A 15058-nucleotide genomic window follows, 5' to 3' on the forward strand; every position below is an offset into this window, starting at 1 on the left:
AGACATAGAATCTGAAGTGGGCTCCAGGCTTGAGCTGTCAGCACAAACCCCAACACAAGGCTCAAACTCACCAACCGGGAGATCATGATCTGAGCTGAAGTCGGATGCTCAACTGACTGAGCTACCTAGGTGCCCCTTGGATGCTTTTTAATTATGAGATTTCTTACTGAAGAAGATAGTGATGCTCTACATAGGAAAACCCATTTCCTCTCCAGAAATCAAACAACACCTCTCTTTACTTTCTGCTGCTTCCCCAGTAACACCAGGACTCAACTTGAGTTTATCTGAAGCATAGACTGGAAATCCCCAGGGTGGGAAGACTCCATCTCAGCATTTCCATAAGCACTAGGGAATGTGCTCTTCCACAATTGAATGTTTTCCATGAGGCAAAATGGCTACACAAACTCCTTTACTGTCAACACAACACAGTATAATGAAAAAAGAATACGGTGTTCTAAAACCAGTCATATTGTCCAAGGAAGAAAATTTACAAGATAGTCTTATATTTCCTACCTAGTATCAGTCACCAATTTGTGATTACAAACTTGTAACTTCCATGGGATATCATTTTCAAATAATCCCTTATATTTACCTATACCTTTTTCACGACCATCTTAAATATGTGACCTGAATATAAAAGTTTGTAGCCCCATAGAGTGCTTTTTCCATTGATGCAACTATAGCAATTTCTAAGTCTATGGAGAACTACTAGGAATGTGTAGCAAAATCCAATATTTGCATTATAATAATGCGCTTGCAAAAAATGATTAAGTAGACATCCATAGCTGAATGCACAGATACTAAGATTTTCAAATGAATAACTGCTACAATCGCAGAGACTGGATTATGGTCCGTGACTGGTATGGATTCCTTCACCCCATTAAGACACTCACATACAAGTGTGATAGGTAATGTTGTTCTTATGACTAGCAGTGAGACCAGAATCCAGTGTGCAGGGTGGCAAGACTGGAGTGGGATGCAATAATGAAAAACATGAGTGACTCATTCTATCTGATGCATATACATTTTACAGATTTAAATCTGAAGGGAAACAACTTTTTGAACTTAACTGCTTGTTTGAGAGAGTTAAATGGAAGCATGTTTAAGACACCATTTTTTATAGGCTCAGTGCCACCTCAAAAAATTCCACAGACCCATTCTGAAACAACAGTTTCTCTTACTGGAAAGCTGCAAAGACTGATGTGGAATCTATGAAATGGAAAATCGGATCCAAGCATGTATGCTCATGCATAAGCTTGATCTAAATGCAAATGTAGATGCAGCAGCAGCACCAGGGTTAAAGGTTCCTTCCAATACCCCTCCACCTCCAGCAATTACATGCTTTTGAGTGTGCACCTTTATCGTGGCTCTGTGTGACCTTGGGCAAGTTAGCTAACCTTTCTTAGTCTTAGCTTCTTCATCTTCAACATGCAGATAATAGGTTTGTTTTAAGGACCAAATGAGATTGTGCACAAACAGCCTTTAGCTCAGTACCTGGCACATATGAGCATTTAAGAATGTGTCCTCATGATTAGATATGGCACACAGACTATATTTTACAAGCTATTAGTTCTACTGCCATATCCCAATGTCTTGTGATAACCATTTATATTCTACGCTTCTAGTTTTTACTATTCTTTTTACCACAGTGAAAACATATATCCCGCTTTTCCGACTGATGCTTGAAGCAAGGTGAGAAGCTAGGAAATAGGTAACATACACACTAAAGAAATTTAGTTTCTAGGATATGATGTTATTAAGTTTATGGAATATAAACAAACATGTAATTTATAACATATGGAGCATCATATCAGAGGTTTTATTTTAAAAGAAACAAAAGCCAAGCAGTATTAAATAAGATAGGAAGAACCAATATGGGCTTATCGCTAGGTATTAGTGACTGAAGCAAGGATTGGTGGGCTAAATTATGGAAGATTTCATGGGGTCTGACTTCCAACAGGTGGCAAGCTTTAGTCATCTTCAGATGCAAAACCTTAATGAGTTTGAGTATGCAAGTCTGGAGGGTTCTGTTCAAGGCCTCCTCTTGGCAACCAAGGGAAACAATTTTCGGGGTTTAAGCCTCCTTGGCAAGTTAGCAAGCAGGGAACTGTATGCCCTAGGTTGCACCTGTCCCCTGAAGGGGATTCTGGCCTGACGGTGAAAACCCACCATCCTTTCCTGACAGCCCATCCTGCCGCTGTAGCGCCTCCAGACAAATGGGGGAAGCCCAGTAGGAAGTGGTCACGACCAACCAAGCCACAAATGCCCAGGGTGTGGGATTTCCACTTCAATACCACGCCTGAAAACCGAAAATAGGCGCCACTCATCCCATACTGCAATGGGATTCCCCCAGCAGCAATCCACCCCCCCACACCCCAGCTTGCATGTTTTATTAATAAATGCAAGATGGCACACGGAGGCAAAGAATGGGAGGTAAAACATCTGCAGCTGGACCCGAACCAGAGCAGTTTGCAAAAATAAATAAGGAGCATGTGACGAGAAGCAGATTCCCAGGCTGGCACTGAAGTCCTGGGTTGCCCCACGCACCCTCCTCTTGCTCCCCTGGCGAGCGGGGATGAAGGTCAGCGGTGAGATCCCAGCCCTCCCGGACACGCATCCTGCAAACCTCGACTGGCCCCTACCTCCGGCCCGGCCACAGGACCCGGACACCGAGGCGGGGAAGCCCCGGCCACGGCCGGCTTCGAGGACACATACCTGCTGCCTGGGCTCGGGATTCGCTTGGCTCTGCAGCGGTGCCGGCCGCAGCTCGCGCTCCCGGGGCTCCCCTGTCCGCCCCCCCGCCCCCTCGCGGCTCTGCCGCTCCCTGGGCTCCTCCGCCCACCGCGCTCGGGGGCGCGCGCGCGGTCTCGCTCCGGCGGCTTACCCGGGCTCGCGCCTGCGCCCTCGCCTCCCGCCGTCCGCGCGCGCGCCCCCGGCGGCTGCGGAGCGGCGGCGCGGCTGTCTAGGAAACAGCAGTCTCGGCGGGTCCGGCTGGCGGCTGCAGCCGGGCAGGGGGCGGGGGCTAGGCAGCCACCAGGGCCCGAACGCAGCGCGCCGGCGTCGTGGCGTGGGTGAGGGGGTCGCGCGGCCGAGTCGGGGGGCGGGGTGGGGGCGCGTGTGCATGTGTGGAGGAGAGGAGGGGGTAGCGAAGGGAAGATCTGAGCTGGAGGCGGGCGGGGCGCCTCGGGGAAGCAACAAGTGCGCTGGCCGGTAGGGCCCCGCCTGGGGGATTTCGTAAGATCAAGCTAAGAAACCTCCTTTGGCTTTGGTGCAGCGCTTTGCAGTTTCCCGAGCTCTTTGCCGGTTTTTCGTTACATCCGCACATGGCACTCGGTGAGGGAGCGAATGGCAGGCATTACCCTCTACGTTTTGAGGCCACCCAGGGGAAAACCACCTCTTTCTGGCCAAGGTCGTAACAGAATCAGAAACCCCTGACCCTCCATGTGCTGTCTTGGGATAAAAATACCTAGCAGAAGCCTCATTGGATAGTCTCAGCCCAGGACCCTTGTAGGGCAGTGTTTCTCAACCTTTTTTTCCCTATCCATTATCGTCCTCTTAAGACATTTAGACATTTTGCTCACGAATCGCCGCACCCCCACATGAAATTCAAATATGATTGATAAACTGTATAGTTATTTACAGTTAAGTGTAGCTGAATCTTATACATATAGTAAGATTTCACCCCTTGGAGATGATACTGACCTCATTGAGTTCTAGGACCATAGTTCTTGGTTAGCAGGTGGGTAAGTGGAGTAGGTGAGGATTCTGGATGCAACCACAGTTTTTCTCTGTAGGTTAAAAGAGTCCTCGCATATACATGCACGAGTCTAATGTCTGCAGGTGCCGTGAGCAGTGGAACATGGTCTCTATGGCAGCTTATCGGATTCATAGCTTTTATTTGTAGTCTGTATCAACTCATGCCAAAAATACAGCCATTTTCCTATGGGGTCCTGACATTTTTGTTAAGATACTTGAAAAGTTTGGAAATCTTCCTTTCTAGGACACGTCAGTGTAGCCTTTGGCTCTGCAGACAACCTTATTTTCTGGATCTCCTACCTCTTCTGAAGCAGATTTTGGTTTTGTTTAGGCCCATTTGGCCTCCCAGGAGTGTTTTTGTCATTCTTGCTTCCTCCTCCCCTTCTGCTTTCCTAGCTAAAAGATGAAAATTGTGGAGTTGAAAGAGTAAAAACCTAGGTCAAGGAGTTGCCCCAGGGGCTGCATCATGCTCTTCTCAGACTCAGGAATGTCTGGGTAGGGTGTGAGTATCTAATTTGGCAAGCTGGGAATAGGTAAAATTTCTTTTTCAGGCCACCCCTCATCTGTGTTTCTTACCCTAATGGTGCAATTTCAGAGGGAAAAAAAGTCTTGGAGGTGATATTTGTAGAAGCTACCTGGGTTGCCAGAGAATTTTTCTTCTACATTTCCAGAAGAAAGAAATGTGGACTGGAAGGGAGAAAGTGGGGATGTGTCAAGAAATCTTGGGAGGATGGATGAAATGGGGGTGAGGGGAGTATAGTTTTCTGACGGGGTGGAAGCATTTTAATTACACTCAAAAAAAGGTGTAAAAAAAAAAAAAAGCGTTAGCATAGTTGGCCAACATTGTTATCCACTCTAGTTTTCCCCCACTTAGTAGAACTTTAAAGATTTGATTAATACAGTTGAAAAGCACCCAGTTACAATGCTAGTTAAAAGAGTAGGACAAGTATTTTGAAATTTACAGACAAATTGGAACATCACTTTAGTTACCTGGAGTCTTTGTAGTCTAATACAATTTTTGGTTCCAGGTACAATGCTACTTCAAGGGAACTTTCTGTCTACATGGCTGTTCATAAAGACAGAGAATGAGAAAACTATGTAGAAATTGCGTACTAACATCTTTTACCTGTATCTTCTAAGTGTGGTGCCCCAACTCCCCCCCCCCACCCCCCGTTTTTTGGTAATCTGAGTTTATGGAAAATGTAGGTGCAACCATTTTAGGTGGTAGTGTGAAGTCAAAAATCCCTGAACACCTATAATTTGTCAGCTCTATGCTGACCCCTGGTGGTATCCTACTTCACAGCACATACTCCAAATTAAAATCTTTGCCCCTTTAGGTAAATTATACTGGGTGTTGAAAACAGAGATAGGTAGACAAGATGGCGTTCTGCTTTCTCCAAACTTGTCCTGTTCTTGTTTTCAGATACCCCTAACACCCAGAGGAGGACTAGCCCTTGAGGCTGATCAGTTTAGAGGAACTGAACAGCTCTGGCAGGCCTCTTTAGCTTGTTCTTAAACTTGCCTACAAGAATCACTTGGGGACTCTTGTTTAAAATCAGATTCTGGAGCCTTACCTCAAATCCATTAAAATCTAATCTGCAGGAAAGTGGCATGTGATTTTTATTTTTAACTGCCCCAGGGGCAGTTTAACTGTTTAAGTGTTTAAACAGAACAGGTATGCTTCAGAAGACTAGGTAACTAACCAGAGGGAATTTTGTGGGTGAGGGAGCCCCCCAGCCATAGGAAAATGGGGTTATCAAGCAGGAGTGGAAGGAATTAACTGGGTTTAAGCCTTGTATGTCACTTTCTTGCCAGATATACCCGGTTTTAATGTGGTTGTAATTGGCATAATATCCCATACCAAAATGTCTTTTGAGGTAAGTCCGATTTTCTTTAAGTTAAAAAGACTCTTTCAAGAGTACTAGAATCACATAATCAGAAAGTTTGTGCATGTATGCCGCTGTAAGATTATGAGAGGGCAGATTATGAATATCTGAAAAAAGATTGATATCAGGGTTAAAATTTGTTCTCTTGAAGTAGTTGCTTGTAAAAATGGAACATATAAATCTGATGCCACATGATTTGTGAAATTTAATACCAGGAGATCTTAAATTGTTAATGTTTATGTATCTGTTTTAAAACCTTTTTTAAATGTTGGTTTATGATGCGTCTTCATTTATTTGGAACACACAGGGAGAAGGCAATCTGAGTTAGTGAGAATCCTGAAAAATGGAATACATGTGACTTTGGTACTTTTTTAAACATTTAAGTATAGACAATAAGTGCTAACAAAAGAGCTCTTAAAAAATCCTGCTGAGATGGCTTTAATGAATAAATATGATTGAATTAAAATCAGCAAAATTCATGTGCATACAGTCTTGTGTGGATAAAACACAAAGCATACTACCATAAACGCAGTAGGTCTTCAATTAACATTCTTATTAGGGGCGCCTGGGTGGCTCAGTTTGTTAAGTGTCCGACTTCGGCTCAGGTCATGATCTCACCGTTGGTGGGTTCGAGCCCCACATTGGGCTCTGTGCTGACATATCAGAGCCTGGAGACTGCTTCAGATTCTATGTTTCCCTCTCTCTCTGCCCCTCCCCATCCTGTGCTCTGTCTTTCTCTCTGTGTGTCTCAAAACCAAATAAACATTAAAAAAATTAAAAATTCCTATTAAAAAGGTTTTCTTACAAGTAGGTTAAATATAATTCAGCAAACCCATCTTCAAGGATAGTACCTTGATGGTAGATTCAACCTTGAGCAGTGGCATTCAGAGAGTGGGGCAAAAAGGGCATCACCTTGGGTGTAGGCAGTAGTAATTCTCATTGTCCTTAGAAAATCTAAACTATCACAAACCCACTAAAAGTTTGTCTACTTCTTATTACTGGTAATTTTTATGTATCAGAAATTCTAAACAATGTCGGTGATAAAAATCTATCAGTCTAAGTTCTAAACAATTTCTCTAGTTAGTTTTAATAATGTATATATAAGCTGTAAGCACATTTTAATTACCATTTAATAACTATATTTTACATGGAAGTTAATTCACAGAACTCCCAGTTATACAGTTGGCCTTCAGTAAACATAGACTCATCTATATGGGTATTTCCCCAAGTAGATTCATAACAGTTCAGGGTAATTCAGAGCTTTGGGCACAGTTCATGTCTACAACTCCTTTGGTCTATATCTCTCACTTAAATAATTCTTAATTATTAATAAACAGTGGTAGCACAGTGATTATAAGGATGAAGAAACAGAAAATGATTGCTTCAGTGTTGTTACTCTGTGTGACCAGTTACAGTTTTCATTTGTATGGTAAACTCAAGAGTAAAACAAAGTGCAAACTTGATGGTGTAATATTTTGGGTTGGTAAGTACACATTTTAGTTCATATGTGAAATCATTCTTTTAAATAATTGAATCAGAATATTTTTCACTTTGAAAATTATTCTTTTTGTTAATATTTGCTTTAAAACTAAAGAACAAATCAAGAGACTAGGAGGTGTAATGTTTTTATTTAGTATGTCAACAAACCAATATGTAGGTTTAAGTTTTTCCTTTTTTCAAAACATTAATTCCATTACTTTTTTGGGGGTACTATAATACTTATATTGGCATAGACGTGGAGTTGAATAAAAGAATTTCATGATCTGTTTCTTTCCTGGATATTATTTGTTTCATTTCATGATCATTACTTGAAATAATTTTGTCACATAGGAGAGGAGGTGTTAAAGGCAAACCCCCTCTGTATGTCATGTTCTGAATATACCATTGGGCTAAAATGATCACAAAGTGGATGGTATTCAAATGAATTGAGCTTTACTATAAGCTTAATATTTGGAACTTTACTTGTTCTTCATGAGGAAACTGTTCTTTTGGTTACATAATTCATGTGTCAAAATGGAATATCAGTGTATATATATATTATATGTGTGTGTGTGTATAATGAATATATATGTATATAATGAATATGTATGTGTATATAATGAATATGTATATAAGGAAAATGATCCTATATTCCAACTATAGTAAGATTGCTCTATTTTAAAACTTAGCAAGCACATGACTATGTGTTTATTGATGGAATCCTATTTTTCTTAAAACAGCCCCTATTAGGAAGGTATAGTTATAGATGAGAAAACTGAGGTACAAAGGGATTAAGTAACTTGCTCAAGATCACATAGCTAGTAGGTTCAGGAACCAAGATCCTGATTCAGAGACCCCATGTTCAACCCCAGTGCCTCAAGTGACTCACATGTATACATCAAATTGTGCCTCAATGAGTTTTTGATGTTTTGCAGTTACAAAATTACACTATTAATAAAACTTTTATGTTCATTATTTGTAGGACTACAGAAGGAGCATAAACTTCTTTGGGATTGTGCATTCCAAAAATTGGCTTGTTATAAAAACTTATGTTATTCATATATGCTACTTTTATATAATTAAGGTCTTGTGAGCCACTGCCTTTATCTTCTCAGTGCCATATAAAGTAAAGCCTTTTGGGGCATGGGAGTTTGAAAGAGGAAGACAGATGATACTGTATGCCACTTTCCTCCTTTTTCATGAAGGTTACTACCTTATTGAAATGACAATTCTTATGAACTCTCTATGCATAATATTTTTTCTTGGTAGAGACATGATACAAAAAATAACTTTTATAATAAAAGAAATATAATTCCTTGCCATCCCCCAGAACTCCCTGCTTGAAAGGGCATTCCCCCATTCAATACCCTTTTAATAAAATTCTATTTCCCTCTTAATCCAACTTTTAGCCTTGTATTTAATAATGAATAGTTTTCCTGTGGCTTAAAAAAAAAAGGTTGGGGAAGGAGGAGAAATTAAATATATTAACAAAGTAAAATTTCTGCTAGGGTATCACTAGGTAAAAGAAAGGCTCATATGAAATTGGTAAACAGATTCTACTTTCCTTCTCTTCATATGTTACTAAAATTGTTACGTAAAATATTTCCCATTTTTATGTTTCTTTATGGCTGCCATAATTTCTATCAAAGCAGAAGAAATAGAGGTGAACTATAAAGTGAGAGCCAGTTGCCTCTCTACTCTGCAATCTAGGAGGAAAAAAGTTTCACCCAAGGACAAATCAGGTAAGTATTTGTTAATTCTTTCTAATGTTTTGGAACCATACATATAGCCATGATTTGTCAACTGTAACCATAGATTATGGGTTTAAATTAACTAAGAGACAATAAGGTAGACTCCACAGTATGGAAGTTCTGTAACTTTTAATTTATGGAAGCTGGAGTCTCATTTCAGAAGCCTGTACATGTAGAATCCTGTTCAATTATGTATTAACTATAAAAGCATTACAGACAACAAAGTTCTGTAAACTGGCTAAATCTAAGTCTGGTCTTTGTGATTTAAAAATAATACGGGTAGAACTAAAGAAGGTTAAGAAAGTTTTGGAGAATAGGAGTCTGGAAAATAGTCCAAGTTGTTGAGCTTAGAAAACAAAGCCTAAGAGGTAATCATACTTTTCAAGCAGGTAAGATATTGTCATACTGAGAATGGTACCTGTCCTTTTCCCATCTCCTTAGGGGAAACACAGCAGGATAAATTTACATTAGAAAAATCAAAGATTTTGAAATTAAGATGTTTAAGATTAGAAGGATTTATGTTAGGAAATTGTAGAATCTGCTTTATAAAAGGTCTAAGTAGCCTGATCATCTGCCAAGAATAGCTTATACATCCATCTAATCCACTTATACATCCATCTAATTTTATGATGCTATGGTTGATTTTGAAAAACACAGTGATTTATGTCTAAGGCAGTAGCTAACATGGTATATTTCTAATGATAGAATATGTAAATTTATAGAACTTGACTTCAGGAGTATCATGGAAAGTTATAAAGTTATTTTATGAGCCCAGAAATAGTCATATATTTTATTCAGTTCCATTGTTGGCCATGTGACCTTTATTAACATGTTTAATTTTTCTGTTTCATATATGAATATATATTAACACTGACAGAAATGGAATTATGGACTCTTAATGAATCACTTTTATCAAGACTCAAGAGAAGGATGGGAGGATAAATTTAAAGATGAGTGTGTTCAGGATTGTTGAGGACTGCTCTCTGAAATGTGCGATAAGGTGGCAATGTCAAACAATAAGTGGACCACGGTGGGATAATCTGAAAATGGCATTTGGGAACAAAGACAAGACTGTTCTCACTTCTTTCCATTGATTCCGAGAAACAGGGGAAAGTAAGGACTAAATAGTTATATTGGAAAATGCACCTTGTGAGTTAAAGGAAAACCAGATTTTTATTAAAAATGAACTGCAGAGAAGTAAAAAATAAACTTAGGATAAAAAGAGTTTATCCTTAGAGAAATGGACTCTAGGGGCACCTGGGTGGCTCAGTTGGTTAAGTGTCTGACTTTGGCTTAGTTCATGATCTCACAGCTTGTGGGTTCAGGCCCCTCATCAGGCTCTGTGCTGACATTATCAGAGGCTAGAGTCTGCTTCAGATTCTGTGTCTCCTGCTCTCTCTGCCCCTCCCTGCTCATGCTCTCTTCTCTCTCTCTCTCTCTCAATAAATAAACATTAGGGGCGCCTGGGTGGCGCAGTCGGTTAAGCGTCCGGCTTCAGCCAGGTCACGATCTCGCGGTCCGTGAGTTCGAGCCCCGCATCAGGCTCTGGGCGGATGGCTCGGAGCCTGGAGCCTGTTTCCGATTCTGTGTCTCCCTCTCTCTCTGCCCCTCCCCCGTTCATGCTCTGTCTCTCTCTGTCCCAAAAATAAATAAAAAAAACGTTGAAAAAAAAAATTAAAAAAAAAAAAAAATAAAATAAACATTAAAAAATTAAAAAAAAAAAAGAAATGGACTCTAGTCGATGGGGAATGGGATGGAGAGTTAAGAATGGCTTGAGAAGTCGAAGAATTGGAGTGAGTGTGATTTAGGGGGGTTGAGTGTGAAGATGTGATGGTCAGAGGCAAAAGGAAAAACAACATGCTGATGGAGGTGACTAAAACAGAAATGAAGGTAGTATTTGAGTTAAAGAGAAAAGTAGGCACATGTTAGAGGAAAATCAGGGCCATTAAGAGAATATTTCTTTATGAGCAAGAAAATATTAAAGATGACCAGTTATGTATACTGAGGAAAATGGGAGAAGATAGTAATTATTCCAGGCCTGAGAAGGGCACATACATGTGAAAAATCACTAGGCTGACTGACCATTTATTTCAAGAAGAGTTTTCCTGGGACAGTGTTCAGAGACTTAACTCTGTTTGGATGTTGATTGTAGAGTGTCTAGTCTTCAAAGCCATAGGAAACCTTTAGAAAGGCTAGGGTACTAGGGATAACACTAAGGGGTTGGGTTGGAAAGCTATGATTTTTATCTTCTTTATATCTCTGTAGAGCTGTAGCATTTTGTAGGAGACCTGGATAATTCAAGACTATTCTTAGCAGCAAAGAATGGAAAGTTTGCTATGGCCACATGGCAGTAGCTTAAAAGAGTTATTTTATTTTACTTTTTTAGAGTGCACAAGTGAGGGAGGGGGCAGAGGGAGGGAGATCTCACAATCCTGGGATCATGACCTGACACAATATCAAGAGTGGGATGCTCAACCAAGTTACTCAGGTGCCCCTTGAAAGTTTTTTAAATCACTCACCAGTCAGCTTTGAAACTGTAATTCTTGATGAATTATTAATTTGGGAGAATCTGTGTTATTTCGAATTTTATATATAAAACGAATATTATCAAATCATTTCCTATTTGCGTAAAATGCAGCCATGCACTATTTAGGTTTTCCCATTAAGAGTAATGATAGCTGGGATACCTGGGTGGCTCAGTGGGTTTAGTGTCCGACTCTTGATTTTGGCTCAGGTCATAATCTCATGGTTTGTGGAATTGAGGCTCACGTGGGGCTCTGTGCTGACAGCATGGAGACTGGGATTCTCCCTCTTCCTCTCTGTGCCTTTCCCCTCAAATAAATAAATAAACTGAAAAAAAAAGAGTAATGATAGTTAACATTTGTTGACTGTTTCTTATGTGCCAGGCACTTTACATGTATAGATTCATTTTCTATTCAGAAAACTCTTTGAAGTAAGCACTATTATTCTGCCTCAAGCTGCCTCGTATAGGTGAGGAAATTGGGTGCAAAGATTTTACCCAGTGTCACACACTTATTCTGTGGTGGAATGCTTCAGTGTGGAACTGGGATTTGCATTCTATGTCTCTGGTTCCAGAATCCATGCCCTTAACCCTTATACTACATACCTTTGTATATATACTTACACTTATACATATATTATGTATAATACATAATGTATAATACATATGTATATAATTATACATAATGTATACATAATGTATAATACATTATGTATACATAATGTATAATACATATGTATAATATGTATAATACATATGCATACATAATGTATAATACATATGTATAATACATGTATTATGTATAAGTGTGTGTATATATATGAAACATGTATATGTGAAATATATGTATAATATATATATATAAATTGTGAGTTGAAGGCTGCTTGAAACTATTCTTTGAAACATTGGTGACTTGAGTATATTGATAAGTGGCACAATTTACATAAAAAATGGCTTTTGTGAGCTGCTGTGTAGAATGAAAATTGACTTAGTGCTTCTTTTAAAAATTTTTTTTAATGTTTATTTATTTTTGAGAGAGAGAGAGAGCATGAAAAGGGGAGGGGCAGAGAGAGAAGGAGACACAGAATCTGAAGCAGGCTCCAGGCTCCAGCTGTCAGCACAGAGCCTATGCAGGACTTGAACCCATGAACCGTGAGATCATGACCTGAGCTGAAGTCAGATGCTTAACGGACTGAGCCACCCAAGTGCCCCCCCCCCCTTTTTTAAATTTTTTTTTCCCTTCTATAAATGTGTTAAAGAAGTCATTCCAGTACACTTAGTGATGTGAAGGGCTATTGCTTTGGTTAGGCCAGTTGCTGTTATTCAGAAGACCACATTGGTAATATAACCTTACTTAGTGAATTTACCAGGATCTGAGTCTCAGTTTTGTGGTCTTAGAAACCTGATCTGGTCATTAAATGTCTCATAGAGCATTACATTAGTCTAACAACCTCATTAGCTGAATATGTAAAGCCAGAATGTAAATTTATTACTTTGCAGTGAGATAAAACTGTTACATAAACCAGTCATACCAGGATGCTCAGTGTATTTTTCTTTCAGGTGTTGGACCTAGATGGGAAACCAAATTATAATCAAGAAGTTTCTTGGTGAACAACAAGCACCATGAATATGTCTTGTTTTTTTGTTTTTTGTTTTTTGTTTTGGTTTGTTTGTTTTCACAAAATTTATCTCTTTCAGAAATTCCTCAAGGATATCATCAATAATAGCTGCTATTGGCATGTACTGTCAGTCCTTAACTTATAAATAGCCTCCACCCCTGTGCCCTACCACCAGGGGCTCTGCTGCCATAGAAACGGTTGTTAATAAACATGGGTATTTTAGAGAATCTGTGGGTTCAGAATTGAAGGAAGGGAAAGTCTGTGAAAAACTGAGTTGCTAAAGGGTGCTAATTTCAGGGATGGACTCCTAAGTAGGATGAGTAGAGATCTCTTTACTTAAAATATATTTCTGTAGCACTGCCTGAGGTCCTTACCCCCACCCCTGCCACTTCTGTTATATTGCCTGAAATTTCACCAAATAGAGATTGGTTTTTATTTGTTAAATGTTCTCTTAAAACTATAAATACCTATGCATGGCAGATATTCTTAGTGACCTTTCTAATACCCATTCCCTGTTGCTCACCTTCATTTTCTTAGGGGCAACAATGTGCCCATCTTCAAGCAAAAAACCCTAGTTAAAGTCATTTATAACCATCCCATTCTCTTTTGCCAGTGATCCTGAAGACAAGTCTGCTGACTTTCCTAATATAGAGACTGTTAGGTGGCTGGTACTTTTTCCACTTTCTTTGTGCCTTAACTGCAGACATGCAGCTGGGAAATGTAGCAGCCATCTTGCAACCATGAGATGGCAAGCATGATACTGAAAATGTGATTCCAAACAAACTGAGGACTGTGGAGGAGAAGGATCAAAAGAGTCGAGAACATTGTTGGACAGTGTGTCCAACCTTAGACTGCCTACCTCCAGGCTTATTATGGGGGAAAAAAGGGGGAGAAAAGTTGTAACCTTTGTTGTATAATAGCAAAGCATTTGATTAACCTGTGCCTACTGTTTCTTGGAAGGCTGACTGTGCAAATTGAAGCTGCAGTGTTAGGAGAAATGATAGGAGAAATTTGGAATGTTGTCATGTGTTGGTTACTTTTTGTGGCTTTTCAGAAGGATCCTAGAGAAGGGGTGAACTCAAATTACTGCCCCTCAGCACGAGAGCAGTGGAGGCAACAAAATATAGCTTTGCTATGGAGGTATTCTGCCTTTAGCTCACACTCTAAATGGACAAGGAGTCTCATAATTTGGAATTTTGTAGGATTATGTGCAGTACCTCCTCACCTAAGACTATTTTTAGAATTGCTTCAAATCTTTCATGAGAGTTCAGAGGTCAGTAGCTAAGAGATGAAAATCTCCAGGCCTAAAACTTTCCAGAAATGACTTTTGGCTATGGTTACTCATACAAGGAATTGATCTGGAGAAAATAGCCCAGAAGCTTGATGCATCTTTGAGGGAACTATAATATAGAGGTGGCAGCTAGTTGTGATTGTTTTTACCTTCTAAGCAGTCCACATTCCTTCTTTCCTAAGTCAAACCAACATGAAGTAGACTACAAAAGCTGTGGAGCCCCTGAGAAGAGCATCTGCTTCAAAACCTACCTTAGATATGGCCATAGAGGACAATGTCAACGCAGATATTCCAGAGATTTAAACTAAGAGCTGCCAGATTGGCTAACCAGGGAGTTTACCTTATTGCCTGCTAAGGAATCTCTGATTTCTGACCAATGAGATTATGATGTGGGTTGTGAACTGTTGACCACTGTGTGCTTCCTGTTGTCCCCTTTTCGCAATAGAATTTTTATTGAGGGGCACCTGGGTGGTTCAGTTGGTTAAGTGTCCGACTTAGGCCTAGGTCATGATCTCACCGTTCCCAAGTTCAAGCCCTGGGTCAGGCTCTGTACTGACAGCTCAGAGCCTGGAGCCTGTTTCAGATACTGTATCTTCCTCTCCCTCTCTCTGTCCCTCCCCCATTGGTGCTCTGTCTCTCTCTCAAAAATAAATAAACATTAAAAAAATTTTTTAAAAATAGAATTTTTATTGAGGCCACTGTGTTGTTTCTTTTTCATTATTTTATAAATATATATAGAAAGGGAATCGTTTAGA

General features: G+C 39.9%; 1 protein-coding gene across 7 annotated transcripts in view; it reads left to right on the forward strand.

Moving 5' to 3' along the window:
• The first annotated feature begins 2426 nt into the window (after positions 1–2426).
• LOC112855508 (uncharacterized) overlaps positions 2427–15058 on the forward strand; it is a 167898-nt gene continuing 155266 nt past the window's right edge. For 6 of the 7 annotated variants that reach the window (XM_086711293.1, XM_086711295.1, XM_086711297.1 and 3 more), the window contains exons 1-3: positions 2429–3071; positions 5572–5633; positions 8771–8863. In XM_086711293.1, coding sequence (XP_086567419.1) covers positions 2576–3071; positions 5572–5633; positions 8771–8782 — 570 coding nt within the window. In that variant the 5' untranslated portion in view covers positions 2429–2575 and the 3' untranslated portion in view covers positions 8783–8863. Of the gene's footprint in view, positions 3072–5571; positions 5634–8770; positions 8864–15058 lie in introns of all 7 variants that reach the window. The other variant, XM_086711298.1, reaches the window with a different exon arrangement.

Source organism: Puma concolor, chromosome B3 (assembly GCF_028749965.1).
Source record: "Puma concolor isolate L17-30 chromosome B3, mPumCon1.1.hap2, whole genome shotgun sequence".
Lineage (NCBI taxonomy): Eukaryota > Metazoa > Chordata > Mammalia > Carnivora > Felidae > Puma > Puma concolor.